This window comes from Mytilus californianus, unplaced genomic scaffold (genome assembly GCF_021869535.1).
Source record: "Mytilus californianus isolate M0D057914Y unplaced genomic scaffold, xbMytCali1.0.p SCAF_3, whole genome shotgun sequence".
In the NCBI taxonomy this organism is placed as follows: domain Eukaryota; kingdom Metazoa; phylum Mollusca; class Bivalvia; order Mytilida; family Mytilidae; genus Mytilus; species Mytilus californianus.
The window spans coordinates 41,115,429-41,143,101 of NW_026262679.1; the positions used below are offsets into that span (position 1 = coordinate 41,115,429).

General features: G+C 34.3%; 2 protein-coding genes across 9 annotated transcripts in view; one reads left to right on the forward strand and one right to left on the reverse strand.

The window, feature by feature from the left end:
- LOC127734586 (uncharacterized) overlaps positions 1 to 27,673 on the reverse strand; it is a 77,557-nt gene that overhangs the window by 9,100 nt on the left and 40,784 nt on the right. For 3 of the 8 annotated variants that reach the window (XM_052244537.1, XM_052244539.1, XM_052244538.1), the window contains 2 exons: positions 3,922 to 4,263; positions 1,310 to 1,648 (listed from right to left, as the gene is read on the reverse strand). In XM_052244537.1, the coding sequence (XP_052100497.1) occupies positions 1,310 to 1,648; positions 3,922 to 4,263 (681 nt within the window). Of the gene's footprint in view, positions 1 to 1,309; positions 1,649 to 3,921; positions 4,264 to 4,871; positions 4,931 to 7,656; positions 7,913 to 27,673 lie in introns of those variants that run through there. The other 5 variants (XM_052244541.1, XM_052244542.1, XR_007997665.1 and 2 more) reach the window with 5 other exon arrangements.
- Positions 7,783 to 26,724, forward strand: LOC127734590 (uncharacterized). Its single transcript, XM_052244546.1, has 5 exons — positions 7,783 to 7,863; positions 20,892 to 20,996; positions 22,293 to 22,598; positions 25,597 to 25,677; positions 26,183 to 26,724. The coding sequence occupies exons 2-5, from the start codon at positions 20,945 to 20,947 to the stop codon at positions 26,620 to 26,622; spliced, it is 879 nt and encodes a 292-aa protein (XP_052100506.1). The 5' UTR covers positions 7,783 to 7,863; positions 20,892 to 20,944; the 3' UTR covers positions 26,623 to 26,724.

Here is a 27,673-nt window from a genome sequence, read left to right on the forward strand (position 1 = left end):
CTACCGTACCAATACTTAGAACTGAAATCAATGACACAAGGCAATATATGATCGTCATGCAATCGATAAAAAATGATAACAAAACGTTAAAAATTGCATGCGTCCGAAGCGCTTTTCTGAATCTACCTTCATCAGGAACGCTCAAAGCCGAATATTTGAAGGCCAACAATTTATAACAACTGAAATAGTTGATAAAAGGTTAAAGATGATCGTTCAAAATGTACATTCAATGATTTCATCTGCCGACATGATTGCAGATAGTAAGAAGTCGTAAAGCAAAAAAAAAAAAAGTGAAATCAAATTTGAGAGAATACACATGTATTGAGCCATTTTATTGCTTAAATTTCAGTAGAAAATATATACATACTCAACCCTACCATACTATTTGGCCTACTGCGAGTTGGTCAGTATTCACTGTTACTTCTAAATGATGGGCGCTGGGGAAACCAAATAGTTCGGAATTATTCATCTGAAACGCTTAGCTTATGTTAGAGATTTTTTTAACCGTAAATCAACTTGTTTAATGCAGGTTTAAATAGGTTTAAAAATTTTTTTTCTCAATTGATGCAAAACCTTAAAAATTTCAGGATACTGTTATCGCAATTGATGTCCCATTTGTTTAAAAAAAAAAAACCGACTTCTTCTCTAAATTATTTATTTTGCAATTAAGAATGATTTGATATATTTCGTGCTTTTTATTCCTAACTAAGAATGATCATAATCAGAGCCGTGTTTCTTGTTTTAAAATGAATTCTCCGCTTTTGAGAAAAAATTATTTTATTATCCAATTTTTCACTGCTTACAACTGTCTGCTTCTGTTTTTATTAACTACATTAACTTTTAAAAAATAGAAACTGTTCATTTCATTTCATTTTCGTTTCGTTTCATTTTGTTTCGTTTCGTTCCGCTTTTATTCCATTTCGCACTTTACAGGTACCCCTGTTTTCGCCCGTTTTCTATTTTTGATATCTTGATCAAAATTCTGAAAAATCAAATTTTAAAAACGCGAAATAATCGAAACTGCCCGTTAAGTTTAGAACTTTTAAAGTTTGATCGAATATCTAAACTATCAAATTTAAAAACGATATTTAGAATTTTAAAATTTTAATTATTTGATGAAAATTTGAAATTTTGATATTTTAAAACTTTGATCAAAATTCCAAAAATCTAAAACTTTTTTTAAATTTTGAATTGATAAGTGTTACACGGACCATCAATGTTTCCTGAAATGATGTTTCATCAAATGTCGTTAGGACGTTTGACTAAGATGTCCAATTTAGTATTAATGGAGTAAATAATAATTACTTACCATTATTGGTAAGTACATGCAGCACATGTACAAAAGTAAGATTCACTTCGCACGTATCAAATCCATAGAATAATTTGTACGTCTTGTTAACATCTGTATCTGTCAGGTTGTGTATGACGAGAGTGTACGCATCTGATCCTATCACCTCGGTGAGTTTATTTTCGAAGTCGCTGTCAACATGTAATCCGTCATACATCAAACTTTGATGTTCAGTATTTAAGTCACTCCTAGTCCAACGACGTCCTATATCATGTGTAACTTCTGATACATTTGCTGTTATGTTTACATCTTCTCCAAACAACGGAGTCGGCTTAATTTCTAAGCTGTAGCATAACGCACCTTTAACGGAAAGAAACATATCCTTATTCAGGACTTTTTTTACTATGGTACATTTTTATTTTTATTCAATAGGCTATTAAAATTTAATATTTAAATCAAGACAAGTAAATATGCAATAAATGTGCAACGACAATACGACAATGGTGAAAATGTGAGTAAAATAAAACATATTCCAAAGATACTGCACTTGTAATCCCATCTGATGCCTGATTCAATATATGCCCGATTCAAAATTTTTACCGGATTAAAACTTTTTTCATTTGATTCAATGTTTCCTGGTTCAGTCTAGATTTCAGAATTGTTTTACTCTAAAATAAAATCTTTAATATAAGCTTAGCGTTTCAGATGAATAATTCAGAACTATTTGGTTTCCCCAGCGCCTATCATTTAGGAGTAACAGTGAAAACTGACCAACTCGCAGTAGGCCAAATAGTATGGTAGGGTTAGTTGTGTTTATATTTTCTGCTGTACTTTAGGCAATAAAATGGCTCAAAACACGTGTATTCCCTCAAATTTTATTTTATTTTTTTTGTTTTGCTTTACAACTTCTTACCATCTGCAATTATGTCGGCAGATGAAATCATTGAACATACATTTTGAACGATCATCTCAGTTAAAATTTATCAACTATTTCGGTTGTTATAAATTGTTGGCCTCAAATATTCGGCTTTTGAACGTTCCCGATGAAGGTAGATCCAGAAAAGCGCTTCGGACGCATGCAATTTTTAACGTTTTGTTTTCATTTTTTATCGATTGCATGACGATCATATGTTGCTTTTTATCATTGATTTCAGTTCAAAGTATTGATACAGTAGGAATACTGAATTTATGGTGTCGCAATTAACGTTGTAATTTTCAGCGTGTAAAGCGGGTAGCAGTGTAAAAAAGATATCAACAACCTCCCACATTCGAGGCTAGTGCAACGTTCATTGCGACACCATGAATTCAGTATTCCTACCGTACCAATACTTAGAACTGAAATCAATGATGCAAGGCAATATATGATCGTCATGCAATCGATAAAAAATGATAACAAAACGTTAAAAATTGCATGCGTCCGAAGCGCTTTTCTGAATCTAACTTCATCAGGAATGCTCAAAGCCGAATATTTGAAGGCCAACAATTTATAACAACCGAAATAGTTGATAAAAGGTTAAAGATGATCGTTCAAAATGTACATTCAATGATTTCATCTGCCGACATGATTGCAGATAATAAGAAGTCGTAAAGCAAAAAAAAAAAAAAAATTGAAATTAAATTTGAGAGAATACACATGTATTTAGCCATTTTATTGCTTAAATTTCAGTAGAAAATATATACATACTCAACCCTACCATACTAATTGGCCTACTGCGAGTTGGTCAGTATTCACTGTTACTTCTAAATGATTGGCGCTGGGGAAACCAAATAGTTTTGAATTATTCATCTGAAACGCTAAGCTTATATTAGAGATTTTTTTAACCGTAAATCAACTTGTTTGAGGCAGGTTTAAATAGGTTTAAATTTATTTTTTTTTCTCAATTGATGCAAAACTTTAAAAATTTCAGGATACTGTTATCGCAATTGATGTCCCATTTGTTTAAAAAAAAAAACCGACTTCTTCTTTAAATTATTTATTTTGCAATTTAGAATGATTTGATATATTTCGTGCTTTTTATTCCTAACTAAGAATGATCATAATCAGAGCCGTGTTTCTTGTTTTAAAATGAATTCTCCGCTTTTGAGAAAAATTTATTTTGCTATCCAATTTTTCACTGCTTACAACTGTCTGCCTCTGTTTTTATTTTATACATTAACTTTTAAATAATAGTTACTGTTCATTTCATTTCATTTTCGTTTCTGTTCGTTTTGTTTCGTTTCGTTCCGCTTTTATTCCATTTCGCACTTTACAGGTACCCCTGTTTTCGCCCGTTTTCTATTTTTGATATCTTGATCAAAATTCTGAAAAATCAAACTTTCAAAAAGCGAAATAATCAAAACTGCCCGTTAAGTTTAGAACTTTTAAAGTTTGATCAAATATCTAAACTATCAAATTTAAAAACGATATTTAGAATTTTATAATTTAATTATTTGATGAAAATTTGGAATTTTTAAATTTAAAACTTTGATCAAAATTCCAAAAATCTAAAACTTGAAAACTTTTTTAAATTTTAAATTGATAAGAGTTACACGACCCATCAAGGTTTCCTGAAATGATGTTTCATCATATGTCGTTAGGACGTTTGACTAAGATGTTCAATTTAGTATTAATGGAGTAAATAATAATTACTTACCATTATTGGTAAGTACATGCAGCACATGTACAAAAGTAAGATTCACTTCGCACGTATCAAATCCATAGAACAATTTATACGTCTTGTTAACATCTGTATCTGTCAGGTTGTGTATGACGAGAGTGTACGCATCTGATCCTATCACCTCGGTGAGTTTATTTTCGAAGTCGCTGTCAACATGTAACCCGTCATACATCAAACTTTGATGTTCAGTATTTTTAAAGTCACTCCTAGTCCAACGACGTCCTATATCATGTGTAACTTCTGATACATTTGCTGTTATGTTTACATCTTCTCCAAACAACGGAGTCGGCTTAATTTCTAAGCTGTAGCATAACGCACCTTCAACGGAAAGAAACATATCCTTATTCAGGACTTTTTTTACTATGGTACATTCTTATTTTTATTCAATGGGCTATTAAAATTTAATATTTAAATCAAGAAAAGTAAATATGCAATAAATGTGCAACGACAATAGGACAATGGTGAAAATGTGAGTAAAATAAAACTTATTCCAAAGATACTGCACTTGTAATCCCATCTGATGCCTGATTCAATATATGCGCGATTCATTTTTTACCAGATTAAAACTTTTTCATTTGATTCAATGTTTCCTGGTTCACTCTAGATTTCAGAATTGTTTTACTCTAAATTCAGTGTTCCCGGTTAAGACCTCTCTCTCTCTCTCTCTCTCTCTCTCTCTCTCTCTCTCTCTCTCTCCACACACATCTCCACCAAAATATTGGGTTAAACAAATTGGTGGTGTCTCAGGTTTCTTAAAGTTTTGTGTGATATTGAATAAAAAGGATAATCTCCATGTCAAAAGTTCACCCTCAAACCCAGTTGGAGTATTTTTAGTCAAGAAAACATCAGTAATTGTGAAAATAATTGGGTATCTTATACACAATTTTACACTCTCAATTATACTTGAAGATACAAGAAAAACTTACCACAGTCCATCTTTCGGATTGAAACAACCAACAGCAAAATATTGACGACAGCATGATTCCTGTCAACAAAAAAATATAAGCGTATACAGTAGTTAACTTCTCTATTGTGACTGTCACACTCAGAAATCGTGTGAACAAATGAAATCCAACAACCTTTATGGCGTGAAATAAAGGTAAAAAGATTAGCTCTGTTTATGTCAATTGAGCTTGAATGTCACAAAGTTAAACGTTTATTTGCTTCAAAAAAATTAAGTTATATTTACTTTTCAACTTCTAAGATTGTCCTCTCTCTCGATCTACAAGTCGATTGTGGTGTATGTGGGGTTTTTTTTGTGCTATTTTCGGTTTGTTGCTTCTCCGCTTTCAATGATAATGGATTTAACTAGTTTCGACCCACTGATGCATTTTATTATCAAACTGATTTTGGTAATTTGCTAATTGTAAACGAAGGAACTCTGTAAGCCAGTTTTAGATGATTTAGTTATTCGGCTTATTCCATTTTATTAGATCACCTGGCCCAAAGTGCCAGTGTAAGTTTTTCCCATCACTTGGCGTCTGTCGTCGTGGTCAGTCGTCCGTTTTATTTGTTAACTTTTATAAGAATCATCTCTTCTGAAACTACTGGGCCAAAAACCAAACTTGGCCACAATCATCATTGGGATATCTTGTTTTTAAAAATGTGTCCAATGACCCCGCCTGCCAACTAACATGGCCAACATGGCTAAAATAGAACATAGGAGTAAAATGCAACTTTTGTATATTATCTTGAAAACCACTATAGATATAGAAAGTTTGAGAGGGCAAAACAGTTCAGAATGATGAGATCTATCTTCTTTCAATTTACCTCATAACTGCCTAACTTGTAGGAGTCATTGCCCTTAAATGACGGATTTTACCAATTATGTTTTTTATCATTTTTGCCTATCATTTCAAAAATTATAATAGATAGATATAAACTTCATTTGCAAAAATGAATACCAAGACAAGATCTACAAAATAGTCAACATGGCAGAAATCCTTAGTCGGCTCTTTATTGGAGTAATTGCCCTTTAATGACGATATTAATTTTCTATTTTTTTTTGCGCTTTTGCCTATTATCTTGAAAACTATGAAAGATATATAGAAACTTTAAATGTAAAAATGATCAGTAAGACAAGATCTACAAGTAAGTCAATATTGCAGAAATCGTCAGTTGGCTCCTTAAAGGAGTTATCGCCCTTGAATGACGATTTTTACCAGTTTTTGCGTTTTTGCCTATTATTTTGAAACTATAATAGATAGAGAGAATTTTAGAGAGCAAAGGTGATCCACAAGGCAAGATCAACAAATAAGCTGATAAAGCTAAAATCGTTGGTCTACTCTTTATATGCGTAAGTTCCCTTATATCACAATGTTTACCAATTCTTTGAGTTTTTGTCTATTATTTTGAAAATTAAACTATAATAGATAGATAGAAATTTTAACAACCAAAAATGATCATCAAGACAAGATCTGTAAATCGGTCAGTTGTCTTCTAATGTTGTTATTGCCCTTAAATGACGATATATTTTTTTACTCATTTTGGTGTTTTGGCCAAAAACTATCGATAAGATTAAGACTGTAAACAGAGAAAATTAAAATGTCAATTGTTCACGAACAATAGCAATTGTTCGTGAACAATTGAGAGGTCTTTCCTTTTCGAAATGGAAAACATATGTATAAATAGATGTAAAATGCATTGAAAAGCATTAAACACACATAAAACCCTTTAAATAAGGTCAAAAACACATAATTTGCTATCTGGGACATGACCTTGACCTTTGCCTTGTGACCTTTGTCAAGGTCATTGGTGCCCAATATCATTGCTAAAAACCCCATGGGTCTAGGACCTTTGGTTTAAAAGTAAAACCTAATTTTGTCTTTTCAGAAACCGTTAACGGGGGGGGGGGGGGGGGGGGGGCGGGTATGCCCCTTACGGCAAGGTCAAATCTCTTCGGTCAAAATGTAACAAAGTTGCGCCTTAATGACCCAAACATTTTCCACTATTCAAGACTTCTGTAAGTATAATGGTTTCTGAGATTATCCCACAACAAGGTGTAAGGTAAAAGGTCAAGGTCAACGTCCAAATTTGACCTTAGGACATTTTCAAGGTCGCATGAATTGATGATCATTAGTGAAAATCCTAGGTGGCTACGACTTACGGTTTCTGAGTTTTAGTGGCCAACCGACATCGGTTAATTTTTAAAGGGGCATAACTCAACCAATGAGTCATTGAATCTTTTCGATCCAAATGTAAAAAGAACCAGGCTCTGGTCCTGAACAAATAGCGTTCGTTTTTTTTCTACCTCTTACGGTTACGGTGTTCATCCCATAACAAGGTTTATAGGTTTCGGGCAGATAACTCCGGACCGACAAAATTTAACGACTCACAGGGTGAGTTCCGGATAGGTGTTTATGACACCGATACAAAGTGTGAACCCGAAAGCGACATGTCTTACGGTTAAGGCTGGTAACTTCGTCAAAGTTTGGCGGAAAAAGAATAATAATAATCAGAAGAAATACAGTAAGGTATTTCCCTTTTGGAAAAGGAAAGACCTTAATCATAAGCAATATAAGTTCAACAAAAAAGAAATTTTAAAGTCACGAATAACATTTTGTCCTACAATGTTCGCGCACTAAAGTCGGTTTCGTACGTTAACATGGTTAATACAACTGGCGAGAAAAATATATTTTAAGAAATTAGCATAATCACATTGTGCATACGATTTATTTTGTATATTTGGCCTCATACATGATTTGAACGTACCTGTTTAAACATGCGTTGTGCGCCCTGCAATTTATATTACGTCTATATTATAACTGCATACTGCGCCATCGGATGAATTTTAAAATATGTTTATCAAAAAAAATATCTTACTTTGCTTTCGGGTGTCAGGTACTTAGCTCAGTGGAAGTTTTAGCTCCTTGTCATGTCGACAACATAAACATGCCACCAACAGCAGAAACAAGATGGGTAAGCCGATTAAAAGCAATCTTGAATTAACGGTGCAAAAATGCAATCAATGTATGTCATAAATGATAAACAATAATATTTAATCCCTTGTGCTATAATCTAACTTCCTTGTTTTGATACACGTAATTGTGTTTGTAAACAGTGATACGCTTGGCTGCATTTTTATCAATATTGAAATATTACATTCGAAAAATGCAATGTTAGCACTTAACTATTTTTGTTAAGCATTTTTTGGGCGTATGAAAAAAAATAAATTTTTAGTATGGATTGTAAATTGAGGGGTTGTATCAGAGTTGATAAATTCACTCGAAACTAGGTGAGACATGCGCCGTAGTGATAAAATTGAAAATTGAATATTTTAAGCAACAACAAAAAAAAAGTCCGTAGCATATACCCAAGCGCTATGTTTTTTTTTCTTCAATATTTTCAACCGAAATCTGCAAATCGAGCGTGGTTTTTATGTGATATCATGTTTCGAAATATTTTTTTTGCGTTTAAGCTATTGGATAAATGACCCTACCTATTAAGTCGCAAAAATTCTGTCTTAATCATAATGATTAACATTGATGCACATTTTAAATTACTTTTTCCAGTGTTCAACAGTAACTAACTATCTGTTTACGTAGTCCTAAGTATGTAAATATATTTATCGGTTTATTTTATACAATCACGATCCAGAAAATTCCCAGCTCAATTGCCGGAAATTTACAAAAATGAAAATTTAAAAAAAGATACATTAAATGTAGTTAAAACCGAAGATAGGCGCATGGTAAAAACAATCAAAGCAAATATGTTTACAAAATATTTATAGACTGTCCGGTAAAGTCACGGAAAAATGAATTGAAGACGTCTCTGTTTTTCCCAGTATGCATACAACTGTATTTTTTTCTGTTTAATCTTGTCTATTAAATAATTGCATAAAATTCTTATATGCTAATGAGGATTTACAAGTAATATAATTAGTGCATTTTCCGCTGACACCAGGGAGAGAATAGTGCACATCCATTGGCGGATCCAAGGGGGGGGGGGGGGGTCCGTGGGTAGGAACCCCGCTTTTCTAATTTTGTTCCGGGGATTGGAACCAATACCCACCTTTTCAAAATGGCTGGATCCCGCGCCTGACATCTTTTGGAACTGTGTATAGTGAAAATATCTTTGATAAAAAATTGTAGATTTAATTTACATAATGTTTGAAACTTCATTGTGAAGCTATCTCTATATACCATGATTAGCAAATACACACTTTGTCACTGTTTCTTTGTATTTATTCTCCAATTAAGAAATTTCGTAATCATGTTAGATCTGCAAACGTTTTTGTTTTTTAGTCATTCGACATACAGAATGTATCGTTTAATTCAAGCCAATACCAAAGCACTTATGGTGCCCTTCTTGACGAATAGTCCACAAGAAGCGATACCGACCCAATTGTAATGTAAAAAAATCAACAGCAGTGATACCGATCCAATTGTAATGTAAACATGGTAAATAGTTCACCAGAAGCGATTCCGACCTAGCTGTAATGTGAAAAAGATCACCAGAATCGATAATGACACAATTGTAATATTAAAAGTTCACCAGCAGCGATACCGACCAAATACTAATGTAAAAAGTTCCCCAGAAGCGATACCGACCCAGTTGTAATGTAAAAAAATCACCAGCAGCGATTATGACTCAAATGTAATATAAAAAGATCACCATCAGCAATATCGAACTAACAGTAATGTAAAAAGTTCACCAGCACCGAGACCGACCTAATAATAATGTACAAAATTCAAAATCAGCGATACCAACCCAATAGTAATGTAAAAAGTTCACAAGCGGCGATACCAACCAAATAGTAATGTAAATAGTTCACTAGCAGCGATACCGATCCAATTGTAATGTAAATAGTTCCCCAGAAGCAATACCGACCCCGTTGTAATGTAAAAAAAAAATTCACCAGAAGCGATAATGACCCAATTGTAATGTAAACAGTTCATTAGCTGCAATACCGACCAAATTGTAATGTTCAAAAGTTCACCAGCAGCGATACCGACCCAATAGTAATGTAAAAAGTTCACTAGTAGCGATATCGAATCGATAGTAATATAAACAGTTCCCCAGTCGCGATACCGAACCAGTTGTAGTGTAAAAAAAGTTCACCAGCACCGATACCGACATAATAATGTAAAACGTTCACCAGCAGCGATACAGAAATAATAGTAATGTAAAAAATTTACACCAGCAGCTATACCGAACCAATAGTAATGTTAAAAGTTTATCAGCAGCGAAACTGACCCAATTGTAATATTAATAAAAGACGCATGATACGATTACGGTGCGTACAACATATGCTCCTGTTATAACCTTAATCACGTACTCTCAAGATCAAAAGTTTCGAATGCGAAATATATACTTGTAATAAGTTTGAGAACATTAAAACCAAAAGACCTGAAGAGTTGCAATCTTATCTTTTATATCAACTACATTATTCTTATAAACTTATAGATACTGGTTATGTAGCACATAAATCAAGTCGAAACCGAAGCACTGGTTACTATGCGAATGGTTCTCTGGGATACTGATAGTTGACCAGCAGTATACTAACCTAGAAGGAAGTAAAAACGAACTACATGATTTCCGTGCGTAGATCACTTGTATTTGGATTTATTTTATCATCACCAGGTACACTCGAGACCAAAATTTTAGAAAGTTTGAAGTATATATAATTTAAATTTATGTCTATGAATAATTCTGAAAGATAACTTAGTGTTTTAATGTTATGTCGAATCTAATATTGGAAAAGGATTCCCTTGAATAAATCTGTTGTACGAGATACCGTGGTCGAATTTTTTTCACTATGTAACAAACTGAGAAATAGTGTGGGTGGACGTGTGTTGTTTCCAATCAAATCAGGGATTTGATGTCCTAGGTATTGATGTGTAAAAAGCCATCAAAGATACCAGGTTTATGATCAAGCATGCCCGATACGTGTTTCGTCCATATAAGACTCATGAGTGGCGCTCGAATCACAACAGTATGTAAATCAAATCATTAACTCACTTGTTAAAACATTATTTAATATATATTCCAATACACTTATATGGGTTTTTTTTGTGCTTTAGGTCTATCTAATTAGTCAAGCCTTTTTCAACTGGTTTTTACAGTTTGTTCTTATGTTGTGCTGTTACACCATTGTCTCAGTTTAGGGGGATTAGCGCTCGCAAACATGTTTTACCCGCCACTGTCAGTCTGTGCTTTTCCAAAGTAGTCTGTAAGTCATTGGTTGTATTTGATTGCTGTCTACAGTATTTGCTTTCCAACCCTTAATTTAACCTTTGTATATAGAAATATGGTCACCTGGAATTCCCCGTCCGGTAGAAAGACCCATGCTGATAGGCATCAACTTTGCTGTGCGGGGTTCAAATACCCATCCTCGTCTGTTCGAAACGGGTGCGTTAAATCCTAGCTTTTATTTTGTGTGTGTGTGTGTGTGTGTGTGTGTTTGTGCATCTTGCCGATCTGAGGAGTCGAGCCATTTACAACTTATGTTTACAATTTGTTCTAGTCTTGAGCTGTAACATCACTGTCCCAAGTTAGGAAGTTGACCGCTCACAAACCCGCGCGCCACATTCTTTATGTGCCTATTTAAATCAAATCCAAGATTATTCATTGTATTACATTAAATACCTCACCTTCATAAATTTAGATATCAGTCAACTCGCTGCATTGTTCAACCGGAAACCAGCCAGAAAACAGAACTATACCCCTGTGACAACCTCTCCCACCTGACGCAAACGCGCCATAACCCTTCATCTTTTTTCCGGTTCCATGGTTCATGCTGCACGCTTTTGAGAAGGAAAACGTTTTTTGCTTAACCACGTTGTTTCTTAATAGAAAAATTATAGTTATATTATTTTGTAATATCATTTTGTATTATTTATTTGTTTTATTCGGATAATTTATCTGTATAATGGCTGATAAAACACCAACTTTGTCAACGCAAGAGGTAAGTGACACACACACACACACAAGTGCCAGTGGTTTGTTGTCCCCTTGGCGTTCGGCCACTCATTCGGATGAGTTTTGGGATAGAAGTATGGAGTTTATCCCTGGTGTGTCTGGTGTAAGTCTGGCACTTCTGGTGCTAGTCAGTTGAGGTTATCTAGGCCTAGCAGGGTATCACATACCGTAACTAGGCCTGCTGAGATACCAATCTCTCCTGTTTCTTGCACGACAAGTATCCAGGAGACGCTACCAGCTGGCATCAGGAGTGACCCCTCTTCCAGGACTAGGTGGCCTATGAATTTTGCTGTTAACGCAAAATTCATTGAGTTTGGTAACAGAATTACCCTTATGAAGTCTAGGGGTCTGTCTCAGGATCCTCCACAGGACCCTTCCAGACCTTCTAGACATCTGGTGGAAGATGATTCTGTTTCCTTGGCTTCCAGAAGCCAAGAAGGTAACTTTCTTGAAGACCAAGGTGCTTCTTCTGATAATGACAGTGTTGGGAGCACAGAGGGAGATGCTATGATTTCGAAGGAGCCTTCTTCAGGCAACCCCTCTGAATGTCTTAGGAGTCTAGTTTATTCTATTCGTAGGGATATGTCGGATATACCCTAGTCTTCTCCACCAAGGGTTTCGTCTGCCCCTTCAGATTTTATGGCTTGCTCTGGTTTAGTCAAACCAAATTTGAAGGGGTATCATTCTTTTCCAGAGTCGGGTCATTTCACAACAGCTTTGTCTTTGTTAACTCGTCTTTGGTTGAGAACCATGCTTACACTAGCAAAACTGGTGGTAATAAGTTCTCTGGTTTCGGACCTGCCTCTTACCCAGGGAGATGTAGATCTAAGGACTTTGATATTCGTGGATCTTCCTTTGGAATGTCGGCTCCTACTGTGATAAGGCTTATTCTGGTTTACTGGGTTTGAAACCTGTGGACGGTCTCAGACTTTCTCAAGCTTCATATGTCAAGTCGGAGAATAATCTGAGGTGTCTTACTTTTGTTCTTGAGACAGCTGAACACTATTTGTCGGCAGCTGGGTCTCTTTTAAAGGACAAAGGGGAGGAATTTTCAGACTTGAATTCTATGCTTCTACAGGTAGACAAGAGTCTTGGAATGTCTCAATTCCTTCTTCATGGCACCTTGGCCAATTTTACTCTTGCTAGGAGACAGGCGATTCTTGCATCATCGACTATCACTGAAGCTCTCCAGCAGAGACTTCTGAGTTATTCTCTGTCTAAGGACAAGTTGTTCTCTGTTTCCTTGGATCAGCTACAGGAGGAGGTGAATAAGGCTCCTCCTGTTGTCAAGGTGGATGTTAAGGTCACTGATGGGAAAAGATTTGTCAAGACTATTCAGATTAACAATCCTTCTTCCTCTCATCAGCCCAAGGCTTCTTCTTCCTCTTCTTCTTCACAGCCTATGAAGAGATCAGCTGTTTCTCGTCCTAACCTTTCAGATGGCAAGAAAGCCAAAGTTGTAAAGGGTAAGAAGCAGGGTAAGTGATGTGTTGTCCCCTCCGTTAAATCCATCCCCACTGGAAGAGGAAAATTTTACAACTCCTCTTCCTCATCTTACAGTGGGGACAGGCTTTCTTACTTTCTAGATCAATGGTCTCAGACAAGTGGGTACTTTCGATTTTACGGAGGGAATTGGAGCTTCAGATTTTGGAACAGCCTCCTCTTTCTCCTTTTCCAATCATTCTGTCAGTGACAAAGGACTCTCGAAAGAATCAGTTATTACAAGACGAAGTGAACATTCTAATTCAGAAGGGTGCGTTGGAGGAGGTAATTCCTGACCTACTTTTCATCTAGGGTTTTATTCCCGGCTGTTCTTTGTTCCCAAGAAGTACGGGAAAATGAGACCGGTTCTCTACCCTTCTGTTCTGAATCAGTATCGGGTGGTCCCACATTTCAAAATGGAAACCAACAGGTCAATCAGATCGACACTTCATTCAGAAATTTGGACAATCTCTCTAGATTTGATGGATGCTTTTATTCACATCTCGATTTCTCCCAAGTTTCGTCATTTCCTGAGACTGGTTTGGGCAGACAAAGTGTACAGTTTCAAGGCTATGCCTTTTGGCCTTTCTACTGCCCCCTAGTTTTTACTAGGCTTTTCAGGCCGTGGTGTCTTATCTTCATACTCAGGCGCGGTACTCATTCACTCCTACCTAGACGATTCTCTAATCAAAAATCATTGCCGATCTCTTCTGGAGGAACACACCGTTTTGCCTATCCAATGACTCCTGAAACTGGGTTCTTTGATTTCATGGGAAAAATCAGAGATAATTTCCAGTCAAAATTTCATTTTCCTGGGTGAACATTTTCGGACAGATACGAGTCTAGTTCTTCCTTCAGAAGAGAAGGTATTCAAGGTACATCAGTTAGTCAGTGCTCTGATGCAGTTTTCAACTGTTCCAGCTCGTCTATTTCTTCAGCTGGTGGGTTTCTTGATATCTATCATGGACGTCATTCCACTAGGACGTCTACACATTCGTCCTATCCAGTAGTATCTGACGGAGTTTTGGCACCCAATTTCTCAGCTGTGGGAGGCACCTGTTCCAATTCTGCCTCGGTTGTTACCTCATCTTCAGTGGTGGCTTCAGAAGAAACATCTTCTGAAGGGAGTTTTGTTGGATCCTCCAGACACCAGTCTATCTCTGTTCACAGATGCGAGGTTGATGGGTTGGGGAGCTTATCTGGAGGGCAGAATAGCTTCAGGTCTTTGGTCAGGTGCTCAGTTGGAGGAACACATCAATCTTCTAGAGATGAGAGCTGTCTTACTTTCTCTCCTTCATTTTCAGGCTGTGATTCAGGGTCAGTCAATACTGGTTGCCACGGACAACTCCACAGTAGTGCTTATCTTCAGAATCAAGGGGAACTCATTCCTTTTCTCTGTGTCATCTGAGCAAGGAAATTCTCATTCTGTATCACAGTCTCGATATAATTCTGTCAGTGAGAATGTTCCAGGCAGTCAAAATCTTCTGGCGGATACTCTTTCCCGTTCGCGTGTTCCAGTGAACACAGAATGGGAACTTCATCCGTCAGTGTTTCAGGAGATCACTCTTTGTTGGGATCGTTCTCATATAGATCTGTTTGCCACCAGTCTGAATCATAAGTTGGAGACTTACGTTTCCCCCATTCCAGACGCAAAAACTTTGGCCGTAGATGCTATGACCCTATCTTAGAAGGGGATGTTCAGTTACATGTTTCCCCCCTTTCGTCCTCTTCCCAAGATCTTGCACAAAATTCAGAGGGATCTTTGCAAGACCATTCTTATTGCTCCGGCTTGGCCAAGGCAGTCCTGGTTTCCAGAACTACTTCTTCTGCGTTTCGACTTCCTCTAAGGTACGATCTACTTTCTCAGTTCAAGGGAAGAAAGATTCATCAGGGTCTAAAGAATCTCCATCTGCACGCTTGGTTACTGTCAAGAATTCCCTCAGAAAGGGAGGCTTTTCTGAAGGAGCAACCAAGCGTATTGCAGGGTCAGCCCAGGCAATCTACAGGAGCCGTTTATTACTCCAAATGGTCTATTTTTCTTCTTGGTGTCAGTCGAAACAGATTGATCCTCTCTCAGTTACTGTGCAACAGTTAGCGGATTTTTTCGTTTATCTTTTTGAAGAAAAAGGTTATACTCCGTCTACTATAAAGGGATATAGATCTGCCATAGCCAGAACTATATGTCTTTCAGGAGGCTCAGAATTTGGTGATAATGAGTTTTTGTCCTTGTTGATTAAAAACTTTTGTCTTAATAGACCTCGTCAAAGGCGTTTGGTTCCTTCTTGGGACTTAGGTTTAGTCTTGAAGGTTCTTCAGTTTCCGCCTTTTGAACCTTGCATTCAGCCTCCTTCAAACATTTATCTTATAAATGTTGTTTTCTTATAGCTTTGGCTACTGGTCGTAGAAGGAGCGAGATTCATGCCTTGTCTATTTCTGAGTCTTGCCTCTGCTTTGTGTCTGCTAAGACCTCAGTTACACTTCTTACTGATCCTTCTTTTCTAGCTAAGAATCAATTACCTGATAAAGGTTCTGGGTTAATCACTATTCCTGCCTTACCTGCTTCTACAGGTAATCAGATTTTGTGTCCTGTGAGAACTTTGCTTTTGTGCCTAGCTTCGTCAGCAAAATTAAAACCTGCCGGTTCTTCTAGGTTGTTCATTCCTATTAAAAAAACAATTTCTGACATTTCTGCTAAAACCATGTCTACCTGGATTTGCAATATTGTTATGTTGCCCTATAAGTCTGCTTCATCTGAAGTTTTAGCTAAACACCAAGTTAAAGCTCATGAAGTCAGAGCCTTAGTCTCTTCTTGGAATATTTTTAATTCCTCCTCTATGTCGGAAATCATGTCAGCTGGTTTTTGGAGGTCAGATAGTGCCTTTTAGAACCATTATTTACGATCTATGCCTCTTCATTGTGACAACCTCTATTCTTTAGGACCTTTGGTTGCTGCTTAACAGGTTGTTTTTTCTCCTCCTAGTGAGGGGGATTCAGTGCTTCGTTAAATTCTGTTTTATGAAGGTGAGATATTTAATGTAATAAAAATCGAATTTTTAGAATAAAAATTTAGTTTTGTAAATTAAATACTCACCTTCATCAGTCAGAGGTCCCGCCCCCTCCCCTTCATCCCCCTTGGTGCCTGGCAATTCAAGGAACAAATGATGAAGGTTTATGGCGCGCATGCGTCAGGTGGGGGAGGTTGTCACAAGGGTACAGTTCTTTTTTCTGGCTGGTTTCCAGTTGAATAATGCAGCGAGTGGACTGATATCTAAATTTATGAAGGTGAGTATTTAATTTACAAAACTAAATTTTAATTCTAAAAACACTTTCATTCCCACGATCCGATGAGTATATGAGTTAATGTTTGGTAATGATGACAATAAAATTGTTTCACTATATAATCTATTTAGTTTACTACTTACAAGGTTTTTTATATTATGATTTTATGGCAAAATGCAAGTTTGCAAGCAGATCTCTTGATTTGTTGAGTGCCAGATATAAATCAAATATATTTTTTTATTATCAATCTACGTGTATAAAGGTTTATGACACACTTGTATTGTCAGTCATAAGATTGTGGTGCTTCCATTTTGGGAAATCAGAGACATTTCTTGCATAAATGTGGTTAAAAATAAAGCAATGCGATTTTTTTATGGGTGTATGAACATAAACACCAAACTTATTTCTTCATGAAGATAGTGACTAAGTGGACTGCAATTTAAAGCAATGGACAGCTGTGTTAAGACCATTGCCAAAATTTTATCAAATAGATGACGAAAAAGTGAACAAAGAATAATTTATGTGGTCATATATGTATAAAAAAACTAGAAAAATGAAAGACGGGTGTTTTACAGTAATGGCAAAGTTTTAAGAATATAAACATTAATGCAACTGTAATATATCGTGAATTCAAAAGATATTCAAGGATATTTAATATTTAGCTTAGATTTATATAAAGATGAGTAGTTTAATAATTTGGCTTCAAAAATGTCAAACTAGATCGATAAACTGTTTAAAACCGAATTTAAGGATGTAGTCATTTCAGGTTTAGAAATTTTGTCAGATGTTCTGACTCCTTGGGTTTTTCCCTACGATACAGGGTAAAATATTTTGCCCCATATCACCCGCTTTTCTTTTCATAGAAGATTTCAATAGCTCATAAAAGGTCATTTCTAAAATTTAAGCAGATTCTAGATTTCTTTTCTTCCGATTTGAGACCCAAATAATGCCAACCCCAAATATAAGGTACAAGTCTGAGTCAGCCTTTTCCCGCCATTCTGTTTAAATCAAATATCTCGAAAAGGAGTTCCATAATCTATCAATATTTTTAGCTTATTTTGTTCCATAACTAATGCTCTTCTGATTTATAGTATCAATTTCAAATTCCAGATTTTTTTTAATTTCACATAACTACATCCTTAAAGTGGAAAATTATGTTTGTGAAAATACTCCGAGGGAAATAGTTTACGAGTGCTCTCTGCAAAGTTCCAGTATATGGTATCGCATCTTTAAAATTCAAACGGGAAGGTATCAGGAGTGTGCTTTCGTTGTAAAACTAATACAGAATAGAGGATATGAAAAACATGTTATTTTGAGTTGCCGTAATATACAAATGTTATATTAATGTCATGTTGAATCTTTTTGCCATGGTTTTTATACTTATATCAGAAAAAAATAAATTTATATTTTTATTCAGCGATGAAATGTTTATTTTTACACTACCGAAATCTTCTTTTATCTTTTATTGGGAGGAAATATTATCTTGATGATATTTTTCGTTAAATAATCAAGAATTTTCTATATACACTGCCGAAATTTACCCAAAGGAACTCACTGGAAAATAATCAAATACTAACAGCAATAACTGTCCTTTCCTAGATTTAGATATTTCAGTTTTACACGAGAAACTCTACACTAAAATTTACGACAAAAGGGACGATTTTTCCCTATTGTATATTTTCCTTTTTTGGACAGTGATGTTCCTTTGACACCATCTTACGGTGTTTATATATCACAACTCGTTCGCTATGCCCGTGTCTGTTGTGACGTTTTGGATTTCAATGAGCGTAATATATGTATAACTGGTAAATAATTCAGTCAGGGATTCCGTTACCACAAATTACTTAAAACCTTTACCAAATTCTTCCATAGATACAAAGATTTGGTTTGCAAGTTTGGCTGTACCTTTAGAAAACTTATTTCAAACGGAATAGCACATCCTAATTTTTACGGTGGTGTTGTTAACCGAACCCGAAAATTTAGATACGATATTGGTAAACACACAATCCTTTAAGTAAATTTATTCTTAAAGGTTACCAATTCAATACTGTAATTAGATCTTTGAATATTGTTTTTATTTATATAAATATTGCTTTCGTTATCAGTAAATTAAAACCACACTAATATCATTGTTATACATATATACACTTTCACGGTACTACAATCTGTCGATCCCTATATTTTGGCATTGCACAAGGTCATGTTTTTTTCTCTGACTTGTAATGACGTCTTTATACTAAATCCAATGGGTGTTGGATGTGTACTGATTGATTTCTTTAGTCTTTGATACATAATTGTTTTTTAATTAATTGTGTAATTGGCTTTGAACTAGCTGTTAGTAACTGCGAGTACTCTCAGATCTGTACTTTATGTCTTTTTTGTTGTTATGGGTGTATAAATATCCTGCTACGTCCGGTTTGTGTTTTTCTTAAATGTTTTTTCTGCTTTGAATCGATCTGATGAGTTAGTCCCTTTTTAACTGATCTTTATAGTTTGTTCCTATGTTGTGCTGTAAAACCACTGTCAAGGTTAGGGGAGAGTTGAGCTTAAACCACACCGCATTCTGTAAATGCCTGTCCAAAGTCAGGAGCCTGTAGTTTAGATGTCGTTGGTTCATGTCGGTCATGTTTGTTTTTCGTAAATTGTTTTGTTATAAATCATGGGGCCGTAAGTTTTCTCAATTGAATTTATTCATATTTCTCATGCCTTTTATTGCCGACTGCACGATACGGGTTTTTCTCATTGTTGAATGCCGTACGGTTGCCTATAATTGCTTACATACACTTCATTTGAACTTTGGCGGATAGTTGATCATATATAGTTGTCTCATTGGCAATCATACCACATCTCCTTATTTTTAAAATGTATATTATAATCTAAAACTGTGCTTTTTATATGTATTATGTTTATATGTGTATTAGTAATATAACTCTTTTAAGAGTGGTTCTTGAATTTCTATTGTGTGTATTTGTTTTATAAGAGATGACACTTAATTAAAATGTTGTCTCACAATTTGTGAAAACTTTATGAAGTGGTTAATTTAAATGAATGTCACAATTATTTAAGACTCCTAAGCACTATAATGTTTGTCTCGTTTATTCTTACCTTTGATACATATTTACGGGTATTTTTATTTGGGTTTATTCCTTGGACAGTAGACCTTTTGTGCCAATTGCTATTTCTTAGATATATAATTTGCGCCAAATTTTAGTTATCAAAGGTATCAATTTCGCCAGAATTCGGAATTCATTTGCGCCAAATTACCTGATTGAATATTTGATAATTAGCTTATGATATGATACCTTACGTACACTATAAATATGGAACAGTAATCAGGACAATACGGTGCCGTATAACAACAAACAAATGTCCTGTTATTGTATAAGCAGATGAACATATATATACGAGACGAACCCGAGCAGATAAGAGCACAAATTATTTCAAATGGCCTGTAAAACAAAAACAAAGAGACCATCAACAATCATTTTTTAGGTGTTGTTCAATTTTGTGGAACTGTTCTCTCTAAACGAGGCATCGGATTTAACGTCTGACTGAGAATTTATACTTCCAGCACAAGCAAACGGACGCCCCACTTTGGCAAGGGTTTTACTGCCGTTCTGAAGAAAACTAAGAGTGACAATATTTCTATTCGCCAGTCACCCTTGAGGTCTCCTAATTCTAGTATTTTTTTAATATGCTTTCACTGAGCTGTCATCGAGACCTGATTGGGTTTTTTTTACCAATCTTTCAACAACAACAAAAATGTCTTCATTTCTAACAAACAGAAATAAAAGAAGATATCTATTCATTGCAAAACAATGGTAATTTTACCTTGAGTTTTAATAGGAAGACTAAGCGATTTTTCCTCATTAATTTCAAGTTTTCATATCATTTCACTTATTATTCCATTCCATTTCTATTTAAATTTCTATTGAAAGATGGGATATTTTTAAGGTGCAAAATAATATTAAACTGCCTTTTCTAATAATTAAATGTTGTTCTTAAACAACATTCATTCACTAAAACAACATCTTTTCAATTTATTGTGTTGGCATTCTATGTTTTATAAAATGTAGGCATTCCAGGAAGACACTGTTATCTGAACGCTAACTGTACTTGAACTTTATCCAGGTTTATTCAATTGATTAATTGAATGCATAATAAGTGTTTCTGTTTTTATATGTGTCATTATTTTCCTATAATCATATTATGTACTCAACGCAGCTTAAATCATTTCCTTACCACGATTTTTATATTATTTATAGGAATAGTGAGTAAAGTTGGTACATGAATTCTTATCTTACACCTTTTTATAGAAATGCACAAAATAACAGAAAGCGTATTATTGTTTATGGCATTATCTTATCAAGGTAAGTAATAAATGGTACATAATGCTCGTTTTCCTTAATTTGATCACACCAAAAAAAACGCTAAAAACAAATGCTTCCTTATTACATTTTGAACAAACTTTTAAAGAGAAGGATGAACTATTATAGAAAGTAAAAATCAACCCAGAGTTGTATTAATCTATATATATTTTTTTAATTAATTTTAAGATATAATGATAAACTTTAAATAACACTGTGAAGAACACCAAATGCGGCGGTGCTGGCTAATAGATATAAGAAGATGTGGTATGAGTGCCAATGAGACAACTCTCCATCCAAGTCACAATTTGTAAAACTAAGTATTGATGTGAAGCGAAGAAGAAACGACCTGGGAATTTTGAAACACTTTCAAACTCGTCAGTTAATAACAAAGTTCCGTATGATTGATCACAATTTAGAATAAAAATTAGGCAGATATAAAAAAAAATCCTAGAGGTCTAAGAACTTGCTAATTTGTAAATTTTAAATGATGAAATCAAAAAAGTCCCCCTTTGTAAGCTAAGATCACGATTTCTCAAAGCTGAATACAGATATATCAAAAACAATCAAGACAGCAGAATCATGTTTTATTTATTGATAAATGAATGGGAAGAAATTACCTGGAAAAGATAAACATACGGAAATTGTTATATATGGCCTAAAATGGCCATTTAATTTATAGTGTTTTGAATACTAATTTCTCTAATTTTTGTGCTATTTTCACTTTTCCTGAGAAAAATATTTCTCCTCACTAGTGAAATATCTGTTCTCAGCAAATGATTGGTCGAAATTTAATTATGACGTTAATTTTTTTTTATTTCTCCTGAAACTCCTATTGTGACGTCATGAAAAAAGGCGACCCTGCCTGATGTCAGTGATGACGTCTCATATAAAGAACACAACTTTCTGCAAATCTTCGTAAAGGAAGGATAAAAATCATTAGAGAAACAGATTCCACCACTATAACTCGTGTATTACGATATTTCTCCACTCTCAACAGTTAAATTTTACAGTAATTATTTAAAAAGCTCGGCAAGCCTCGCGCTTTAAATATTAAAATTTAACTGTCTCGAGTGGAGAAATATCGTAACACACTTGTTGTAGTGATGGAATCTATATATATGTGCCAAGGTTTTACCCAATATTTTACCCACATTGATTACTTTGTGTAAGACGTTTTGCAGCAAAATTTTCATGGTATGGACTTCTCCTTTTTTGAAAATTCTAACATTACAGACCAATAACTTAAACATTTGGGTTTCAAATTGGCATTTTCTCATCGTGTATGGCATCTTTTAGGTTTCTTATTACTAGTACATGCAAGGACAGAAATGGTAGGACGAGTGGGAGAAACGGTTATCTTACGATGTCAGACCTTCGGGAATCAAAGTCAATGGATACGGGATGATATTGTTTACGGTGATCGAAGGAATATTAATATCAATTTACCTAACAAAGACAAGTTAAAGATAGTGGGGAACATACAAAGGGGAGAATACAATTTGCAGATAGAGAATGTTTCAAGAGCAGACGCTGGAGTATACAGGTGTATCAAAACTATAGATAGACAAGTTAATACTACTGAAGTCCTTTTGAATATCGTTGGTTTGTATATGCATAATTTGATTTGTTTTGATTGAAAGTACTAAATGATTGTTTTAGGTGAAACTTATATATATGTATACATATATATATATATATAATAAAAACTATAACACAATTTTCCATACGTTTCGGCCATTACATTACATTATATATATATACAAGTCTAAATTGAAAACAACGTTCAAACCTATGATTGCGTTGGATAAAAACCGCAATTTTTATACGTGTGCATGCAATACAAATTTCTTGGTAGAGGGGTCTAAATACAGCACAAACAACTTTTTCCAAAAGACCAAAAAAATGAAAAAGTATATATATATTTGTATTGAACAATTGCATTGCACTTGAATTCACGTCAGTCCATGTCAGTCTATATGATAAATGCATGTCATAATTATTGGTTTGTTTTACTAAACGTATAAATGCAAAAAAAAATGTTGTTGTAGACATAAGTTGCAAATAAACCAATCATATATACGGTTAAAATCCTAAATTCCTTACCTTCAAATATATTGCCGACATCTTAATATTAAAGATATATTTGCACTGATAGAATAAAATATAATAGTATTCAGCGAGTCTTGCATCTTTGAGCAAAACTAACCTTTTTGAATGTGAGCCTTTTTTATGTTGAATAGATATAAGAAGAAGTGGTATGAGTGCCAATGAGATAACTCTCCATCCAAGTCACAATTGCATTGAATAAGTCATTTTTCAATTTTGTGTAGTTGTTGATGTTTTACTTCCTACTGCTGACCTTTTAATTCTCAGATTTTTTTTCCGCCAACCTTTAAATGCTGAAGATTGGGGACCGTTTTTTCGTAGAGAAAATGTTAATTTTGAGAGACGTTTGGGACATCAAGTTGCAACTTAGGTTCGTTTTCCATTCTTCTAATCTCAGAAACTGTTAGTCTTAGGTACATTATGAGAATAATTTAATGTGTCCTTTAGAATTACATGACTATCAATGGTTACAAATGAACATTGACCTTTGACCATAAATTTTCATTTCTGTAAACTAAGAAACCGTAATAGATACAAAAAGAAAATGGAAAATGTGTCTGGCTTTAAGGTACGACTTTCTTATGTTTTGACTGAGGCCTATTATAATTAATGCCTTGATAAGTTTTAATTGTACACATAAGTGATTACAACTCAAGCTGATACAGTAAGTTATAAACCCATAAGGTCTACACCAATTAATCATAAATATTTTGTTTAAAATCAAGGGTGCTCGCTTTTCACATTGCCACATTTTCTTTCTATTTTGAACCCCTATGTTGACTTTGGTATAGACATATTTTGAATTAGACTTATTACATACTAAGGGGGCATTTGTTTGACTAAATACTCAGCCACGTTCAATCGGAAAGGAAGCGTTAAATCTGAAGCTTTTTTTTAACAGATTTTCATTCATTTCTTCCCTTACATATCATATTAAACATTTCATACCAAAATTTATATTTTTTTCATATTTTATATTGACGCATATAACTCATTTGAATGCAGTTAGTATTTTGACGATTATTACATTGAAACATAATTGTTCATAGAACAAGTGAAGATATCTCTATCCTCAAATTCACAATTTTTTCTTATCTAAAGTTTATCAATTTATTTTCTAATGAAAACCGGTTTAAGCCAACGGTGTCAGAAGATATCTTCTAGAAACTATATGAACACACTTGGTCAATTAAAGGATTGATGCGAGGTCCTCTACAAATGATCCTCACTTGTTTCTGATTGGACGAACAACACTTTCTACCAAAGGCAAATTGATTTTTGATTCTGGTTGTCCGATTTCCAAAAATATTCTTTTTGGTAGTAAAATACGAAATGCTTTTGAATTAACACGATTGATGATGAGGAGTGACTCTCTTCATTCGATCTTTATCAAATGTTGATCGGCTGGCAAATATAGTGACATTCGTGGCACATAGTTTCCATTGAAATCCTACGGGCAGTGTTTTCATTGTTTTCTTTCAACTGCATTTCCAATATGAAGTGTTATGAATGATGTAGGAATAGTTTCTCTGCGAAGGATCTACATGTGAAACGGAGCTGAGAGGTTAATGTCCCAATTATGCCCTACTTTTACCTTTTCTCACACACAAAGAAAACACTTATGACTATTGTTATATTTCGTTTCAACCAAAGAAATCCAAGTGAGCGATTCTGGCTGTTATGAGTCCTAGTTTCGGTTTAAAGAATTAATGTTAAAACACAGAACTTTCTGTTGACCTTTGACCTGAATCTTAATTTCAAGGTCATATGCCATCAATTGCAAATGAAAAGACTTCATGTCTCTATGATGTAATGTTACATGCTATTGCCTATGACTTATTTCAAATACCTATAGGGAGAAAACTATATGGAGACAATGGACTTCTTCGACACAAGTGTATTGCAGATGCGACATGTGGCAATGCATTAAATCATCAAAAATAACTTTTGCTGATATGTCTTTAAGTATCTGGGAAGTATCAATAACTAACTAAAGCTCAAAATCTAAAACGTGACCTTGTTTTATATATCACAAACACAAATCCAAGCATTTGGAGTAACATAATATCCTAGGTATTTACGAGTCTATCTTTTGAAGAAATTTTTATATGGAGTGTCGTATCCACTTCATGAGGAAAATGAACTCTGTGAAGTTGCTCCTGTTGGAATGATTTTACATAAACGTAGAGAATTACAATGGAACTTGAAGTCATCTTTATTGTTTCAAATTTTAACTCCCAGGTACAGAGTACAATAAAAAAAAAAGAAGATATAATTGGGACATTCTAAAGTCATAAGTCGAGAGAAACTGACAAATTTATGGCAAAAACAATGAAAGACGACGAAGAGATGTATACAACTTCACAAGACACTACATAGAAATAAAGACTTAGCAACACAACAACCAACAAAAACTGCGAGTGATATCAGCTGTTTTGGAAAATGAAAATTATAATTATTCTATAATGAATATATTACCATTATTTTTGAATAGATAGCATGGATGGTATAACAGACAATAGTACAGTTTATATTGTCACAGAAACAACATTAGCCGAAACCCATATTGATGCAGGTAATTACATTCTTTTCGATGATGTAGATTTTATAAATAGGGCGTGTTTTTCAAAACTAAATTATGTTTGATAGATTATAAATTGGAATGTGTCTGTAAAGGTTAACCTGGGCAATTTTTAGAGCATATTCTAAAACATTATTTTACCAAAATCTGTAAAACATTTTTAAAATGTACAAGATTGTGACGAAAGAATAACGAATGAGTGAATCAGACTTAATACATAAAAGCCTTTTATAACTTACTCTACGGTATCGGTTTTACTAAATGTTACGTACGGTGACGTATAGTTCGTCCGTTTTTGATAGTTGTTTCATTTGCAATCATTCCACACCCCTTCGATTTTATATTAATCTTTAACTTTAGCATTTTTTGTTCCTATCTTATCTACGAGATAAAAAAAAAATTAGAAGAATTATTTTTTCTCTGAGACTTACAATATTTGCAAAATGTACATGTTTGAACCATTTGTCACTGTAATGTTTCTCGATACTTTTATTTTTAGATATAACACTTGGAACGATTTTGTCATATGTGACTTCGATAAGTGTAATTATTTTGGTGATTTTCATTGCAACAGTAATACATCTTTGTGTTACAAGAAGGTTTCATACGGGAAAATATTGTCTTAAGATGTCAAACAATTACAACGACGAAAATAACGACGACCGAATAGATGCTTATGAACTTATTGATAAAAATGTTTCAATCAATACAAACCGAGACGTGGAAAACAGAAGCGAAAAGACAATAAATAGCACCACTATTGACACTACAATGATCAGTGACAATACCAAAGTCAAAGAAATTTTAGAAATGACAACAGACAATGTAATGCTACCAGTTAGAAGTGTTAATGTCAATCAGGATGGTACCGGGAATTCTTACCTACTGTTACAGGATAACAGGCAGTCGGAACCAAATCATTATAGTATGTGTACATAATCTACATAAACTCTTACATGTAAGTTTTATGTACTTAAATGTTTTCATTATTGTTATATTATATTTATTTCTTCCTTTTATTTTATTAAAATGCGAAATGTATTTGTTTTTCAAGTATTTTTTACAATTGTAAATATTTATTCAATTTCTCATGACCAATGATGAATGACGTTCAAAAATGTATTATCCTTTACTTAGAAAATTTTGTATTGACTGTGAATAATTGAGTTTATTATATCCTCACTACGAATCCCCTTGCCCGTCCGTTCGTCAAAAAAATATTGTCTTCACACTTTTCTCATGTACTATTCTTCAACAAAATTAATTCAAATTTTGTCGTCAGCTTGTCAGTGATGAGTTGTAACGTGCATGCGCTTTCCGGATCTGTCAGACACCAACTTTCTGTTTGCCGGTACTTTGAATATTTCAATATGTTGAATTAACTTCATCACATGATATTATTTATAAAGTCAACAAGTTAAGGAATTGTCCATCAAATCTTTTTTCCCCTTGATAGACCTATTCATAAAGGTTATAATTATACTGTTGTTGTTCAATCATTGAGTCTGGTATTTATCAATTTCTTTGAATTAACATCAATTCGCTTATCGATAGTTTGAAATATTGTTTCTTTTATTTTTCTGCATTGCAATTCGGTCTGGACATTCCATCAGGTCATCTGTTACTGTTTATGACGTTTACTTGTGAAATCTTCAGTGAAATACAGATAACGATGTTAAAGCGTAGGGTGGCATGATTTCACATCAGCCCGGTTATATACTTTTAGCTTGCTTTCACTAACTGCGAGCATTTTTTTATACGGTAAGATTAACTATTATACTGATATTTCAAGACTAAGTACTTTTCCTGCAGTGATTTTTATTATACTAGAAAAAAACCCGCGCGAGCGCGGCTTGAAGACTACTTGAAATGTTTATGGTGATGCACAGCTTGGGTTTGTGTTTCTCAAACAGTTTTTATGCACTGATGCTTTATGTTGAGGAAATAACTCAGAGAAGAAGAAGACAATGTAGAACTCTCTGATGATTCA